This window comes from Pristis pectinata, chromosome 22 (genome assembly GCF_009764475.1).
Source record: "Pristis pectinata isolate sPriPec2 chromosome 22, sPriPec2.1.pri, whole genome shotgun sequence".
Taxonomy (NCBI): Eukaryota; Metazoa; Chordata; class Chondrichthyes; order Rhinopristiformes; family Pristidae; genus Pristis; species Pristis pectinata.
The window spans coordinates 9,470,370-9,488,532 of NC_067426.1; the positions used below are offsets into that span (position 1 = coordinate 9,470,370).

Here is an 18,163-nt window from a genome sequence, read left to right on the forward strand (position 1 = left end):
CTAATTTCTCCTTATAACTCAAGCCCTCCAGTCCAGGCAACATCCCTGTGAATCTTTTCTGCACCCTCTCTGGCTTAATCACATCTTCCTATAGCATGGCAACCAGAACTGTACCCAATACGCCAAGTATGACCAAAACAACATTTTGTACAACTGTAACATGATGGCCCAACTCTTGTACTCAATGCCACAGAGTAAGATGGCAAGCATGGCATATGCCTGCTTCTCCACCCTGTCTACCTGGGTCACCACATTCAGGGAACTGTGTACTTTTACCCCCAAGTCTCTGTTCAAAAGCACTCATTAAGGTCCTTCCATTCACTGTCTATGTCCTGTGCTGGTTTAACTTCCCAAAATGCATCACTTTGCATGTGAGAGAGTTAAATTCCATCTGCCATTCCTCCACCCATTTTCCCAGCTGATTGATATCCCATGATAACCTTAGACAACCTTCTTCACTGTCCATCAGTTTTGGTGGCATCTGCAAACTTATTAATCACACCACCTACATTCTTATCCAAATCATGAATATACAAGGAGAAACAACAAGGGACAGAGCACTGATCTTTGCGGTACACCACTGATCACAGGCCTCCAATCCAAAAAAAGCCTCCACTATCATCCTCTGCCTCCGACCACCAAGAACCTTTGTATCCAATTGGCTAGCTCACCTTGGATCCCATGCGTTCTAATCTTCTGAACCAGCCTACCACGCAGGACCTTGTCAAAGGCCCTACTAACATCGATGTAGACAATGTCTACTGCTCTGGCCTCAATTTTTTGGTCACCTCTTCAAAAAAAACCTCAAATTGTAAAACATAATTTCCCACTCAAAGACATGCTGACTATCCCTAAGTAGTCCTTGCCTTTCCAAATGCAAATAAATCCTGTCCCTCAGAATCCCTTCCAGCAACTTTCCCACCACTGAGGCAAGGCTTATTGGCCTGTAGTTCCCTGGCTCATCCTTGCAGCCCCAGCAATTTCTTCCCTTGTTTCAACAATATCCTACGATACACCTGGTCAGGTCCAATGGACTCATCCACCTTTATGCAGTTTAAGACTGCCAATACTTACTCTTGTGTAATGTCAATATGTTTCAGGATAACACTGTTCTCTTCCCTGAACTCACTGGCTTCCATGTCAACATTACCATAGAGAAGGAAAAATACTATTCATTTAAGACCTCGCCCATCTCCCATGGCTCCAGACAGATGAACAACTGATCCTTAATAGGGCCTACTCTCTCTCTCTAGTTACCTTTTTGCTCTTGATATACCTTTTAGGGTTCTCTTTTATTTTATCTGCTAGGGATACCACCTGTCCTCTTTTTGCCCTTCTAGCTTCCTTAAGTGTTCTACTACATCCCTCATACTTCTCAAGAGACTTGCTTGATTGCAGCTGCCCATACTCAATGTATGCCTCCTTTTTCCTGATCAGAGCCTCAATATCCCTCATCAGCAAGGGTTCTCTAATCCTGCCAGCACTGCCCTGCATTCTAGCAAGAACATATTAGCCCTGAATTCTCCCCATCTTATTTTTAAGAGGGTGAGACCAGGGCTGTTGAAGTGATGCTGCCATTTATAGATGTATCTGGCTGATACTTTAATAAGGAGATAGAAGGGGGTTGCGGGAGGAAGGCACAGGGGAAAGAAAAAGACATTAACCTCTAAAATTCAGGTCAGAGCTGTTGCTAACACCAAAAACCAAATGGAGCATGCTGGAAAGGCCCAGCAGAGCAGACACTTTTCATGAGTTAAAGATCAAGTTAATAATACAAATGGATAACCCTACAGCAAACCTGGTACAAACCATGAAGTGTCTTTGACAGTATTAACAGTATTTCACTTTCCATAGATGCTGCCTGATGACCTGAGGGACAGGGGGCACCTAATATCAATTAGTACTCATGAACTATTGCTTTTTGGATTGGACAGATGTGTACTGTGGTGTTCCCCAGGGGTAAGACTTGGGTATGTAGGGCACAATTTCCAAATGTGCAGGCAACACAAAACTTAACGTGCAGTAAATAGTGAGGATGACAATTGATTTAAAAGAAGATTAAGATGGGCAGGTGAAATGTGCAGATGTGGGAGTTTAATTTAGTAAAAAAAGTTATATTTTTGGAAGAAGTAGGAGAGCCAAATAAAAATTGAGGGCACATTTCTAAAGGATGCAAGGAAAAGAAAGCTTGTATATCATGCTTGAAGTTGAAGCAGGTTGAGAAAGCAGGTTTTTTTTAAGAAAAGCATATCCTGTGTTTTATAAATATAAACATAGATAAGAAAAGACTGCAATGAATTTTTATGATTTACAGGGATATGGACCACATGTGGGTAGATGGGATTAGTTAGATTGGCATCTTGGTCAGCACAGACATGGTGGGCTGAAGGACCTGTCCCTGTGCTTAATTAATAACACAAATAACAAAAAAAAGTAAACTGAACGAATTTATAAAAAGGAACTTTCAGTCTCAGAATATGCAGGCCTACATTGCCATTCCACATTGTAATTATGGTGTCTTGAATATTTGAATATTCTTCTATCCTAGCATTCCCAATCTGTCAACAGGTCTGAAACTTCTGTGATTAACAGCATGTGTGCAACCCCCAGATTTACTGCCTTTATACAGCCAAATAGAGACAATTCCCACTGCAATCACAAGCAGTAATCAATAGGAACTGATTCATTGAAATCAGATTGCTCAATCTTCAACAGGGAATGGAACAGGAGCAGATTTCAATGAGTTAAAATGAACCAATTTGAATGGCTGGGATACAAGAGAGAGGGGTAGTTACAAAGGATTCCAAACAACTAGGAATTATGTAGGAATTTCAATTGTAAAATTAATATCTGGTCCATTAGATGAACAATGAACAAATTTCTTTCACGTTATTAATGATTCTCCACCTGACCTTCACTGTGTTTATCTTGTTCCAATTAATTTAAGTGGTTTCATGTTCTATTAATGATACTATCCAATAAATAAAATTATACGTTACTATTCTCAGCACATTTATATTTTAATGCCATAGGGGTTAATGGATAAAAGCTTTCCATGTGTAAAAAGGATTAGTAAGTCACTTGAAATAGCATGCTGCAATGCAGGTAAAAATTGTGTTTTTATTAATTTTGGTAATATCTGAAACTACAGAAACAATGTAAAAAGTACTGGAATTACCAGAACTGTATGACTGATTCCTTGCTAAATAAGAATTAAACTGTGGCAAAGTGACAAAAATAAAAAAGGTAATGTTATAGTAATTGTCACAATTATAGCATTAAATCTTATCTTTGGAATTCAACTTGTTGGATTGGGAAGTTAATTTACCAAATTATTAGATCTGCTCTAAAGCTGTTAAACTACTAAGTATTCATTCAACTACACCAATTTTGAAATTGAGATTCTATATTACTGCAATTTGCAAATGTTTTCCTTTAACAAAATGGTTAAAAGACTTGCATGTTTAAACTAATTGCATACACCTACCAGTTCTAATTGAAAATCCAAATGACACATTCATGCATGTTGGACATCAAACAATTCAAAAGGTGCCTAAGATTTACAATCCTATTTGAATATGCATTCCACATAAGTTCAAACACAAGGAAGTGTCATAATCTGCATATAAAAATTACATTTCAATGAATGGACCATCATTTGCAGCCTTAGAACATTGCAATACTGGTTTCTGGATCTCAGTACGCTTACAGACTAGTGAAATCCACTGATGTTTAATTGTGCATTCACGTTATCAGCTAACCTTCTGCTTTGCTATCTATGATTTAAAAACTGGAACATTCAAATTGCAATCCTCAAGACTAAATTATACTGCTAGCTCCAAATGTTTATGTTTAGCAGCCATAAAGGCACAGATAAACATTATCAAATTAGCCATTCTACACTAGTTCATGCACCAGTTCATACAGATGGAGTTAAGCATATGTTCTCAATCTGACTGGCAAATGTTTCCGATTTTAAAAAAAGTGACTATTTAGTGTTTTGTGGAAGAATCAAGGAACAGACAGCGTACCTTTGCAGGATGAAAATCTACACCATACATTGAAAGCTTCTTAGCATTCTCCAAGAATTGCAGATCTGCTTGTGCAGGGGTCATAGCCCTAGGAAGAAATATTAAAGCCAATACATAAGCACTTTAATAATCAAATTTCTCATTATCTAAAAAAGATGCACTTGTGTCTGAAATATATCACACCATTAACAGAGATTGTCATTTAAAGGCAAAGGGAAAAATCAATGTTCTGCTATCTTAAAATTAAACAATGTGATGAGTAACCCAAACCGGTGTAATGGCAGACAGTCCATAAGAATAACCACCAAAAGATATCCAGTAGCTATCATAATGGTATCTTAACCCTATGATCAGTTTCCCTGACAAGGAAGATATGATTCCATCTATGGCCCAAGTCAAATTAGCTCATTTCAGATGCTTCAGCTGATGCTTGGATTAGATGTGAGCAACCTAATCACAGTTTTCAATGTCCTGCAACTCTGGATACAAATTAATGCCATCTGCCCAGATGCACATCAAAAACAACCACAGATGTTAAACATCTGCAGAACCTATCCAGCAACAGTGGGAATGACTGAGGATAAGTGAGAATACTTCTGGAAATTGAAGGAAAAGTAGCTGCATAATATTGCCATTTAAGCGGTTTCACTTTTCAATAGCAATACAGCACTACATAGCCCTCAACCTTTTCTACCATTCAATAAGATCATAGGTGATCCTACAATCCAAAGTCACCTTCCTTCCTGACCTTTTTATTCCCCAACACCATTAAGTATTCAAAATCTGTCAAATCTCTTTTATACACAAGTATTGGGCCTCTGCAGCTTTCAGGGTAAAGACTTCCAGTGCTCTGAGCAGAGATATTTATTCTTGGCTCCCTCTTAAATAATCACCCCTTTAAACTGAAGGTACATCCCCTTGAGCTAGGCCAACTAAATGAACATACAGAAGCCGGGCAGAAACCATCTGTCCCAGAGTAGAACGGAGTTAATGTTTCAGGTCAATGAACCTTCATCAAAACTGGAAAAGTGAGCTCACTTTTCCAATTCTGTTGAAGGATGATTGACCTGAAATGTTAACAGTTTCTCTCTCCACAAATGTGGGGTCAGTTGACCAGTGGATTCAAGTTCCAACTCTAGATACTTGAACCCGTAATATAGACAGAGACTGCAGTGTAGTACAAAAGCTGGAAATTTGTTTTTCAGTTCAGACATTAAACTGTCTTCTATACCTATACAGGCATATAGTCAACATCTATTATAATGTCCTCAGAAAAAGCAAGGTCCTCCTCCAGAACCCAAGAGGACTTTTAATCCTTTAACAGATTGAAAATCAACTACAGCTGTCAATGGCACCTTAGTGTCTTGGAGTCATACAGCACAGAAATAGGCCTTACAGTTTATCTTGACCATGTTGACTACCAATTACCCATCAACACTAATCCCATTTACCAGCACTTGATCAGTAGTCTTCTGTGCCTTGGCAATTAAAGTGCTTGACTGGATATTTAACTGAAGTAAAATACTCGCTTCCACTGCCCTTCTCAGGCAGTTCTTTCCAGATTCCAACTACCCTCGGTGACAGATGATGATGGAACGTATTCTGCCTGGAGGTCAGTGACCAGTGGTATTCCACAGGGATCTGTTCTGGGACCCTTGCTCTTTGTAATTTTTATAAATGACTTGGATGAGGATGTGGAAGGGTGGCTTAGTAAGCTCGTGGATGATACAAAGGTTGGTGGTGGTGTGGATAGTGTAGAAGGTTGCTGTAGATCACAACAGGACATTGACAGAATGCAGAGCTGGGCTGAGAAGTGGCAGATGGAGTTCAACCCGGATAAGTGTGAAGTGATACACTTCAGGAGATCAAACTTGAAAGCAGAATACAAGGTTAATGGCAGGACTCTTAGCAATGTGGAGGAACAGAGGGATCTTGGGGTCCACGCCCATAGATCCCTCAAAGTTGCCACGCAGGTCGATAGGGTTGTTAAGAAGGCGTATGGAGTGTTGGCCTTCCTTAGTCGGGGTACTGAGTTCAAGAGCCACGAGGTGATGTTGCAGCTCTACAGAACTCTGGTCAGACCACTCTTGGAGTATTGTGTTCTGTTCTGGTCACCTCATTATAGAAGGGATGTGGAAGCTTTAGAGAGGGTGCAGAGGAGATTTACCAGGATTGGAAAGCATGTCTTATGAGGATAGGTTGAGTGAGCTAGGGCTTTTCTCTTTGGAGAGGAGGAGGATGAGAGGTGACTTGATAGAGGTGTACAAGATAAGAAGCATAGATCGAGTGGACAGTCAGAGACTTTTTCCCCAGTGCGACAATAGCTAACACAAGGGGACATAATTTTAAGGTGGTGATTGGAGGAAGGTACAAGCGGGATGTCAGGTGCAAGTTTTTTTTTTCATAAACAGAGTGGTGGGTGCATGGAACACACTGCCTGCAGAGGTTGTGGGGGCAGATACATTAGGGACATTTAAGAGACCATTAGAAAGGCACATGAATGATAGAAAAATAGGGGGCTATGTGGGAGGGAAGGGTTAGATAGATCTTAGAGCAGGATAAAATATTGGCTCGACATTGTGGGCCGAAGGGCCTGTACTGTGCTGTAGTGTTCTAAATTGGTCAGATGGTATCTCCCCCTAACAAATCCATACTAACAATCTTTGATTAATCCCTACCTCTTCTAGCATTAGATTATTTAATCTGTTATTCAATACAGATTTAAAAGAGCAGTTGTCCTAGCAAAGCCCCATACAGAAAACTACTCCCTTTCAGCCTTGAGTCTGAAAAAGAAATACTTAGAGACTTAACAGCAGAAAGTAGTGCTATCTAATGCAACTAGTGATCCTCTAACTCCATGGGTGCTAATTGTGGGAAACCAACATTTGGTGTCAGTCTTTATCAAATGCCTTCTGAAAATCCACATGGATACACTCATTACATCAACCTTGTCTATTATTTCAGCAAAAATGTTCAGATCAGTTTAATCAAATACAATTTACGTTTAAAAACAAGTTTTAAAAATCTGTATTCACCCTTTTATCAACTCAAGCTTTTCCAGGTGCCTGTTTTTTTTCTTCCCGATAACCACTTTGAAAAGCTTCCTATTAACCATTAGTACAGATATTACTAATCACTAAAGTGCAACATGAATAGGTATAACCACACATTTCAAAAATGATTAACCAATTTCCAAGATGGAACCAGAAGATATATTTTTCCAGAAAACTAAAATTGTGATGCAAGCAGTTTAACTACAAAGTTAACAGGTTTCTAATTAAGAATGAATACCTGTGGGTCTTATGAAGCTCCATAATTTTCTCTTCCAGTTCTTTTGTTTGATTGGGAGCCAACCTGAACTCACTCAGATAATCTGTTCCGTGTATCTCTGGATCATATTCACCCAGCTCTGACTGAACTGTGTATGATCCCAAAAGGGCAAGAGTAACAAATGAACAAGGCAAACATCCAGTAATTATGTCCTGACGCAGCTGAAGGCACAAGTAATATCTGAAAGAACACATTGTAAAACATTGTATTTCAATAATCTATTGGAAAGAGTAAATTTAAAGCACAAATACGTTCTGTAGAGCCAATCCTTAATAGCGTTGACTACAGGTTTAATAAATTTTCATAATAGGTAACTTAGATAGTGACTTATGGTGCAGTGTAACCATGTAAACAGTACAATTGGCAATGGTTTAATACTGTTGCATTATTAATACAATAAAGCATATTGGACCACCACTATTTGCAGGTTCCACTCTAAGGCACACAATATCCTAATTTAGAAATATCACCACCCCATCATCACCGGGTCCAAATACTGAAGCTCTCTACTCAACAATGTGGGAGCACGATGACCAGAAGTACAGCAGCAGGTCGAGTAGCTCACCACTATTTTCTCATTGAAAATAAGTGTTGGCCTTCTCTACATCTCAAATGAATGAGAAAGAACAATGAAAAAAATAGGAAAAGTAATTCGTGTTTGGAAATGGATAATTAAGATGCAGAGCTTGGTAGTGGAATGTTTAAGGAAAACTACAAACTAGTGACACTCTATCAAAAGAGGTTTACAAGCATGTTGCCAGTACAGTACATGCACAGGGTAACCGGTAGCATATAAAGAAAAAGCAGATCTCCAATGAGGGCAAAATAATGTTTGTGATAATTGTAAGGAAAACAAAAGAAAATGACATCTAAATGCAAAACATACTCCAGAACCATCAATAAACAAATGTAGAAAGATGTTTGACAAAATATTGTAAATTATAATAACTTTACATCTGTGTCCCTGGAAGAATTCTTAACCATGTATTAAAAAGCTAGAAATAGATTTAAAAGTACTCTAACTTGAAATGTTAAAGAGAAAGCCAGGGGCCAACCAAATTGAAACTTAGATACTTGGGAAAATTCCTCTATGGGTGACATCGGGCAAGAATAATTGGATCCTTTAACGTGACCTTGGCAGCAGATCTCTCAGGTCCTTTCAGCTTTAATAATTTAGTTATATCCTTTGTGGGTTGCTTTGCTCAGATGCAGAGAAATTGGAAAAGGAACTTAAGTTGGGCTAATATTTTTACAGGATCTAAACACCTGCCTCAGGCATGGATAAAGGACTCCATATCCTTTGTGGGTTGCTTTGCCCAGATGCAGAGAAATTGGAAAAGGAACTTAAGTTGGGCTAATATTTTTACAGGATCTAAACACCTGCCTCAGGCATGGATAAAGGGCTCCCCTTATTTGTCTTTATTCAACAAGGGATATTTCCACCCACCAATTTTTAGATTTAGTTGATGGCACAGTGCCTGAAAGAAAAAAAAATGAGTGACCAGTCATTCAGTTTCTGTTTATAGCAGTGCCCAAATCTGCTATTGCATATCTCAGGCAAAGCACCGGAGGAGACAGGAACTGATCAAAATAAAGATTCTGGAAACATACAACTAATTCAGGATATTAAAAGGGTTAACTTGAATAACATGATCATGAATTTAAACACACAAAAAAAGCAAAGTAAATCCTCAAAACCAAAAGAAAGGCTCACTTTAAGAACCAAAGATGCCAAATGATCATAAACATGATAAAAACAAAAAGTGTTCTGTAGATTATATAAAAACCATGGAGGGTGGCAAACGAGTATGATCAAATACTGTGGTGAGAAACAAGAAAGGTTTTTCTAGCCACGTCAGAAAGCCAAGTATTCTATGAAGTCTTTGAGCAATGCTCAAGGATAAGCCATAAGGGAATTCTAAATATCCCAAGGATTCTCCATTGGTCTTTACTCTTGAAGATGATAACAAATCAGAAGTGATGGCAAGACCGTTAACGTTAAAATAGATGAGGTAAAAATAAAGTTTTAGAAGAAACTAAAATAGCTCAAGCTGCTTACTTGGATAATAGCCAAGTGCCCTGAAAGAATGGGTAACATGCTAAAGGAATGTAGTAACATTATAGGCAAGCATTTGAAATATTTTTAGAGTCAACTACCCATGGGGTTAAATAAAAAGCAAAATTTAACTAAATTTTAAATGTTTTTACAAATTAAATATGGCAAAAATACACAAAATTTGACATTTCAGCTTCTTTCATCTTAAAGTCCATTCTGTTTTACAATATTCATCTGAGGGAATTACAATACACAGGATAAGATTAGTTTTTCGGCGATAAAGAACTTTCAAAGCCACAATTTAGAACATACCAGCCACAGAGGCGGCAGTGGTACAGTTAGTAGAGGTGCTGTCTCATAGCTCCAGCCACCGGGGTTCAATGTGGGGTTGGTAGGTTAATTGGCCATTGTAAATAGCCCCTAGTGTGTAGATGAGTAGTAGAATTCAGACGAGGAGAGGGGAGAGAGGGAGCAAGCAAGGAGGAAATATGGGGAGAATAAAATGAGTTTGGGGTAGGAGTAGTGCAGAAATGTAGGGTTGATCATCAACAGTGACTCAATGTGCTGAAGATACGTCTCTATGTTCTGCATCTCTAGGATTCCATATACTTAAAAGCTAAACCTCATGTAACAAAGTCATATGTCAAGTACTTTGGAGCACAAGTACTTGAAAAATACACAATGTTTGTGTCAATTCACTGTTTACTGGAGTATATCATAGGGAAAGCTGCAAAATAGCATACTCTAGAGAATAATGCATCACCAACAGATAGTTCTGGGATTTCATAACCATGCAAATGTGCATCCTGGTAACTGCTGTCAATTTCACTATGTAATAACTGTGAATTCCAGCAGTTTTGCTGACATTACTATCATAAAATCCAAGTCATTAATGAAACAGTTCTGGAAAAACTCAAATTAACCACAAAAGCATATTTCATTAGTTTCCAAAATCATAGTTTTGCATTAGCTTTCAGTAAATGATGGAATATTGTAAACTGTAATTGAAAATTACTATCGTAAAAAGTAAAAGGGAAGGGGAGTGCAGGAGAGGTTACTGAAGTCTCCAGAATAAAGAATAAGGCAGAAGGTTTAGAGAGGGATAAGAATTTAACTTCAGGCAACATGGAGACAAATTTGAGAAGAAGGGTGGTGAATACAGGACTGAAAGTGTTATATTTGAATGTACACAATATATGAAATAAGGTAGATGAGCTCATAGCACAGTTAGATATTGGCAGATATGACATTGTGGACATCACAGAGTCGTGGCTGAAAGAAGATCACACCTGGGAACTAAACATCCAAGGATACACATCCTATCAAAAAGATAGGCAGGTGGGCAGAGGGGGTGGGGTGGCTGTGTTGGTAAAAATTGAAATCAAATCCTTAGCAATAAGTGACATAGTATCAGAAGATGTAGAATCCTTGTGGGTAGAGTAAAGAAACAGTAAGGGTTAAAAAGACCCTGATGGGAATTATATACAGGCCTCTGAATAGTAAACAGGATGTGGGTACAAGTTACAACAAGAGATGGAAAAGGCATGTAAAAAGGGCAATGTTACGGTGGTCATGGAGAATTTCAACATACAGGTGGATTGGGAAAAATCAGGTTGGTACTGGATTCCAAGAGAAGGAATTTGTAGAATGCTGACGAGATGGCTTTTTAGAGCAGCTTATAGTCGAGCCGACTAGGGAAAAGGCAATTCTGAATTTGTGCAATGAACCAGATTTCATTAGGGAGCTTAAGGTAAAGGAACCCTTAGGAGGCAGTGATCATAATGTGACAGAATTCACCCTGCAGTTTGAGAGGGAGAAGCTAAAATTGGATGTATTGGTATTACAGTTGAGTAAAGGTAACTAGAGGCATGAGAGAGGAGTTGGCCAAAGTTGATTAGAAAGGGACCCTAGCAGAGATGACAGTACAGCAGCAATGGCAGGAGTTTTGGGGAGTAATTCGGAAGATGCAGGATCAGTTCATCTCAAAGAAGAAGCAGTACTCTAAAGGAAGGATGAGGCAACTGTGGTTGACAAGGGAAGTCAAAGACAGCATAAAAACAAAAGAGAGGGCATACAATATTGTAAAAATTAGTAGGAATCTAGAGGATTGGGAAGCTTTTAAAAACCAACAGAAGGCAACTAAAAAAGCAGTAAGGGGAAAAAAAGATGAAATACGAAGGTAAGCTAGCCAATAATATAAAAGAGATTTTTCAAAAGTTTTTTCAGATATATAAAAAGTAAAAAAGAGGCAAAAGTGGACATCGGACCACTGGAAAATGACACTGGAGAGATAGTACCATAGAACCATACTGCACAAAACAGGCCCTTCGGCCCACCATGTTGTGCCGTCCATCAAACCACCCTCACACTATCTAACCCTTTCCTCCCGCATATCCCTCTATCTCACATTCCTCCATATGCCTATCCAACAAACTCTTGAACCTGTCCAATGTATCTGCCTCCTCCACCACCCCAGGCAGTGCATTCTATGCACTAACCACTCTCTGGGTGAAAAACCTCCCCCTGACATCTCCCCTGAACCTCCCTCCCATAACCTTAAAGCCATGCCCTCTTGTCTTGAGCATTGGTGCCCTGGGAAGGAGGCACTGACTGTCTACTCTATCTATTCCTCTCAATATTTTATATACCCCTATCATGTCTCCTCTCATCCTCCTCCTTTCCAGTGAATAAAGCCCTAGCACCTTAAGCCTCTCCTCATATTCCATACGCTCTACTCCAGGCAGCATCCTGGTAAATCTCCTCTGCACCCTCTTCAACACTTCCACATCCTTCCTATAATGCGGCGACCAGAACTGAACACAGTACTCTAAATGTGGTCTAACCAGAGTTTTATAAAGCTGCATCATCACCTCGCGGCTCTTAAACTCAAACCCACGACTTATGAAAGCTAACATCCCATAGGCCTTCTTAACTGCTCTATCCACCTGTGAGGCAACTTTCAGTGAACTGTGAATATGAACCCCCAGATCCCTCTGCTCCTCCACACTGCCAAGTACCTTGCCATTTACCTTGTACTCTGCCCTGGAGCTTGGCCTTCCAAAGTGTAACACCTCACACTTCTCCAGATTGAACTCCATCTGCCATTTGTCAGCCCAGCTCTGCATCCTATCAATATCCCTCTGTAAGCTCCGACAGCCCTCCACACTATCCACAACACCGCCGATCTTAGTGTCGTCCGCAAACTTACTAACCCAGCCTTCCACCCCCTCATCTAAGTCATCTATAAATATCACAAAAAGTAGAGGTCCCAGAACCGATTCCTGCGGGACACCACGAGTCACTGCCCTCCAATCTGAGGGCACTCCCTCCACCACAACCCTCTGCTTTCTACAGGCAACCCAATTCCTAATCCACACAGCCAAGCTTCCCTGGATCCCTTGGCCTCTGACCTTCTGAAGAAGCCTACCATGAGGAACCTTATCAAACGCCTTACTAAAATCCATATAGACCACATCCACCGCACTACCCTCATCAATCTTCCTCGTCATCTCCTCAAAGAACTCTATCAGGCTTGTGAGGCAAAATCTTCCCTTCACAAAGCCATGCTGGCTGTCCCTAATCAGTCCATGATTCTCTAGGTGCTCATAGATCCTATCCCTTAGAATCCTTTCTAACAGCTTACCCACCACAGACGTGAGACTCACCAGTCTATAATTCCCTGGACTATCCCTACTACCTTTTTTGAACAAGGGGACAACATTCACCACCCTCCAATCCTCCGGTGCCATCCCAGTGGACAACGAGGACTCAAAGATCCTTACCAGCGGTTCAACAATCTCCTCCCTTGCCTCTCGAAGCAGCCTGGGGAATATCCCATCAGGGCCCGGAGATTTATCTGTCTTGATATTATTTAACAACTTCAACACATCCTCTCTCTTGATATCTACAACCTCGAGAACATTACCCTTACCAGCACTCCCTTCCGCGTCATCAAGACCCCTCTCCTTGGTGAATACCAAAGAGAAGTATCCATTGAGAACTTCTCCCACTTCCGCCGCCTCCAGGCACATTCTCCCACCTTTGTCTTTAATCAGACCTACCTTTACCCTAGCCATCCTCCTACCCTTCACGTACGTGAAAAAGGCCTTGGGATTTTCCTTAACCCTACTAGCCAGCGCCTTTTCATGTCCCCTTCTAGCTCTCCTCAGCCCTTTCTTAAGTTCCTTCCTCGCTACTCTATATTCCTCACTGGCCCTGTCTGAACCTTGCTGCTTATACCTTATGTATGCTGCCTTCTTCTCCCTAACTAGTCGTTCCACCTCTCTCATCACCCACGGTTCCTTCACCCTGTCATTCCTTCTCTGCCTCACCGGGACATATCCCTGAACATCGACCACATCTCCATAGTACATTTCCCTTCAAAAAGGACATCCCAATTTACACTCCCGAGTTCTCTCCTTATAGCCTCATATTTCACCCTTCCCCAATTAAATATCTTCTTGTCCTCTCTGCACCTGTCCCCGTCCATGACAATTTTAAAGGTTATGGAGCAATGGTCACTGTCCCCCAAATGCTCACCCACCAATAGATCCTTCATCTGTCCCGGTTCATTTCCTAAAACTAGATCTAGCATGGCATTCCCTCTAGTCAGCCTGTCGACATACTGCGTCAGGAATCCCTCCTGGACACATTTAACAAATTCCGTCCCATCTAAACCTTTGGCACTAAGCAGGTTCCAGTCTATATTTGGGAAGTTGAAGTCTCCCATTTATAACAACCCTGTTATTTTTGCTTGTCTCTAAACACTGCCTGCCAATCTCCTCTTCTATCTCTCTACTGCTACCGGGGGGCCTATAGAATACTCCTAGTAGAGTAACTGCTCCTTTCTTGTTCCTTACTTCCACCCATACAGACTCTGGAGATGATCCTTCTACAACATCCATCCTTTCCGCAGCCGTAACAGTGTCCCTGACCAGTATCGCCGCCCCTCCTCCTCTTCTCCCCCTTCCCTATCCCTCTTAAAACACCAAAAACCAGGAATATTCAATATCCACTCCTGCCCTGACGTCAGCCACGTCTCAGTAACAGCCACAATATCATAGTCCCCCATACTTATCCAAGCCCTCAGTTCATCTCCCTTATTCCTGACACTTCTTGCATTTAAGTAAACACACATCAGTCCATCTACCTTACTACTTTTATAGCCTGTATTCTGCTTCTCCTTCCCCAAAGCCTCTCTACCTGTTTGATCTAACTTTTCCCCATCCCCTTCTTCCTCTGACCTACTCCTCCGGTTCCCTTCCCCCTCACAAACTAGTTTAAACCCTCCCGAACCACCCTAGCAAACCCAGCCGCAAGGATATTGGGGAATGGGGAACAAAGAAATGGCAGATGAACTGAATAAGTATTTTGCATCAGTCTTCACTGTGGAAGACACTAGCAACATGCCAGAAATTCAAGAGAGTCAGGGGGCAGAAGTGAGTGTAGTTGCTATTACTAAGGAGAAGGTGCTTGAGAAGCTGAAAGATCTGAAGGCAGACAAGTCAGCTGGACCAGATGGACTCCACCCCAGGGTTCTGAAAGAGGTAGCTGAAGAGATGGTGGAGGCATTAGTAGTGACCTTTCAAGAATCACTAGAGTCAGGAATGGTTCCAGAGGACTGGAAAATTGCAATTGACACTCCACTCTTTAAGGGAGGGAGGGAGAAAAAAGACAGGAAATTATAGACCAGTTAGCCTGACTTCAATGGTTGGTAAAATGTTAGAGTCCATTATTAAGGATGAGGTTTCAGTGTACTTGGAAGCTCATGATAAAGTAAGCCGAAGTCAGCATAGTTTCCTTAAAGGGAGCTCTTGCCTGAGAAATCTGTTGGAAGTCTTTGAGGAAGTAATAACCAGGATAGACAAAGGAGAGTCAGTGGATGTTGTTTACTTGGATTTTCAGAAGGCCTTTGACAAGGTGCTGCACATGAGGCTGCCAAACAAGATAGGAGCCCATGGTATTATAGGAAAAGTACTAGCATGGATAGAAGATTGGCTGACTGGCCGAAGTTAAAAAGTGGTAATCAAGGGGGCTTTTTCTGGTTGGTTGCCAGTGACTAGTGGTGTTCTGCAGGGGTCAGTGTTGGATCTGCTACTTTTCACATTATATGTTAATGATCAGGATGACGGAATTGAGGACTTTGTAGCCAAGCTTGTGGATGATACAAAGATAGGTGGAGGACAAGGTAGTGTTGAGGAAGCAGGGAGTCTGCAGAAGGACTTGCATAGGTTGGGAGAATGGGCAAAGTGGCGGCAGATGGAATACAGCGTAGGGATGTGTACGATCATGCACTTTAGTAGAAGGAATTAAGGTGTACACTATTTTCTAAATGGGGAGTGAATTCAGAAATTGGAGGTGCAAAGTGACTTGGGAGTCCTAGTGCAGGATTCCTTAAAGGCTAACTTGCAGGTCGAGTCGGTAGTAAGGAAGGCAAATACAATGTCAGCATTCATTTCAAGAGGACTAAAATATAAAAGCACCAATGTAATGCTGAAGCTTTATAACACATTGGTCAGACCACATTTGGAGTACTGTGAGCACTTTTGGGCTAATATCTAAGGAAGGATGAGCTGGCACTGGAGAGGGTCCAGAGGAGGTTTACAAGAATGATCCCAGGAATGAAAGGGTTTGATGGTTTTGGGCCTGTACTCGCTGGAGTTTAGAAGGGCGAGGGGGGGGGGGGGATCTCATGAAACCTACTAAATATTGAAAGGCCTGGATAGAGTGGACGTAGAAAGGATGCTTCCAGTTGTGGGAGAGTCTAGGACCAGAGGGCACAGCCTCAGAATAGAAGGACGTCCCTTTAGAACAGAGATGAGGAGGGATTTCTTTAGCCAGAGGGTGGTGTATCTGTGGAATTCATTGCCACAGATGGCTGTGGAGGCCAAGTCATTGGGTACATTTAAAGCGGAAGTTGATAGGTTCTTGATTAGTAAGGGCGTCAAAAGTTACAGGGAGAAGGTAGGAGAATGGGGTTGAGAGGGAAAAATAAAATCAGCCATGACTGAATGGCAGAGCAGACTTGAAGGGCCGAATAGCCTAATTCTGCTACCCATGTCTTATGGTAATCTTCTAATTTTTTTTTCCAGTCTCTAGATTTAAACAGTTGTAAAAATCCAATCAAATTATAATCCAGCCCTGCAGCCAAATTAGTTAACTCAGACACTTCATTATAGCATGGTTTTGTAAGTAAATATTCTTATTCCCATTGCCATAAATGTCCACAACATCTCAAAAATATTTATATGCTATAACTCATTTTGACACGTTAGTGATTACACAATTATATTTAGTAATCATATCCAACCATGCAAAGTATCTTCAACATTATCAAAAAAATTACAACCAAATTTAACCTTGATGAAAAAAAAGAGAGAAACAGCTTTACACCTTGTTATATCTTCAGTCAGCTGTGCAGGGTCAGGAGGATAAAACTTCACATTGAAAGTAAAATCCCACGGGCCACCTGGAAGAAAAAAAACATAGTCACTAAACCTTGACCACTGATTGATCTACCTAATCTTGAATTGCCTTCTGACTCAAGTCCACAACCCCTGGATTATCCCCCAGTCTTAACCATGACACATGGATCACATCACCACTCTTCCCAAGTCTGGCCCTGACCTTTAAATTGTCATTTGACTCTGAACTTCCTGTCCCTGATTTTAGCTCTAGCCCCCTCCTACACAAGTCCCTAATTGATTCCCCCAGCTCTGGCCGTGCACTGCCCACATTCCACCCTCTAAGTCTTTGCTTGCATCCAACCCTGGCCATAATCCCCATCATCCCCCATCAACTGCAATTGCCAATTCAACATTCAATCTCCAGAACCTAGACCTGGCCTTCAATGACAACTTCTTTGCACCACTGTAAGGACACCTTGGGCCATGGATGTCGCCAAATTTTGTCCTGATTGACCCTCGAGCAAAATGTCATTGAAAAACTCCACAACCATCTCTTAGTGCGTCTTCTCAAAATAAACTGAATCACTCAAATTAACATTGAGCCTTTAGTAAAATTATTAGCTGCGCAAATGGTTTGAGTCAACTTTTCAACATTTGCGTGATTACCCCTTTAAGGTGGTTTAGGATGTTCTCAGGCACTGTACAAATGAAAATTTCTGTTTGAAAAAAAAGGATATTACAATTTTAGCATACTACTTCAGAAATTTTGTCCTTGTTTAATACATTAAAAGCTCTGAATTAGTTACTTAATCCTTTATTGTCAAAAGAAGACAAAATTTAATGAAGCAAATCATTTGCCAAGATTTTCTACAGACCCATTGGCAGTTATGCCTGAAACAGGGCTAGCCCAGGAGTGGCTGTAGTGTAGGCTTCCACACAACAGAGCACTAACATTGGACACCTGCACTGTCCTTGGATTTTCTCATGAAATCCAGCATTGCAACATGAATCCCTGCAGACTAACCAGCTGTCAGGCTGGAAAGTCTGCTATCTGAACCCTGGCCTGCATGTGACCTGAAACGAATGGGGGAATGCAGATGCTGTCAATTTTGTTTACCTTTTGATACAAACACATTTAATTTTTTTTCTTGAGTGATAATGAATGCTTGCAATACCAAAGGTAAACATTTAATTTAAAATTCAATTTTGACAGCAGTGAGGAGGGGAATGATGATTAGTAGCCACAGTAGAGTATCAATGGCTATCAAAATTGTTCTGACAGTGCAGCTGACCATTTGTGCCAGTAGGCAGAGTGTTGCCCCATGACCCTTGCTGGTGAG

At 40.8% G+C, this 18,163-nt stretch overlaps 1 protein-coding gene across 9 annotated transcripts in view; it reads right to left on the minus strand.

Moving 5' to 3' along the window:
- Positions 1-18,163, minus strand: part of epb41a (erythrocyte membrane protein band 4.1a) — a 157,201-nt gene that overhangs the window by 46,691 nt on the left and 92,347 nt on the right. For all 9 annotated transcript variants that reach the window (XM_052036179.1, XM_052036180.1, XM_052036177.1 and 6 more), the window contains 3 exons: positions 16,810-16,885; positions 7,323-7,541; positions 4,032-4,119 (listed from right to left, as the gene is read on the minus strand). In XM_052036179.1, coding sequence (XP_051892139.1) covers positions 4,032-4,119; positions 7,323-7,541; positions 16,810-16,885 — 383 coding nt within the window. The remainder of the gene's footprint in view (positions 1-4,031; positions 4,120-7,322; positions 7,542-16,809; positions 16,886-18,163) is intronic.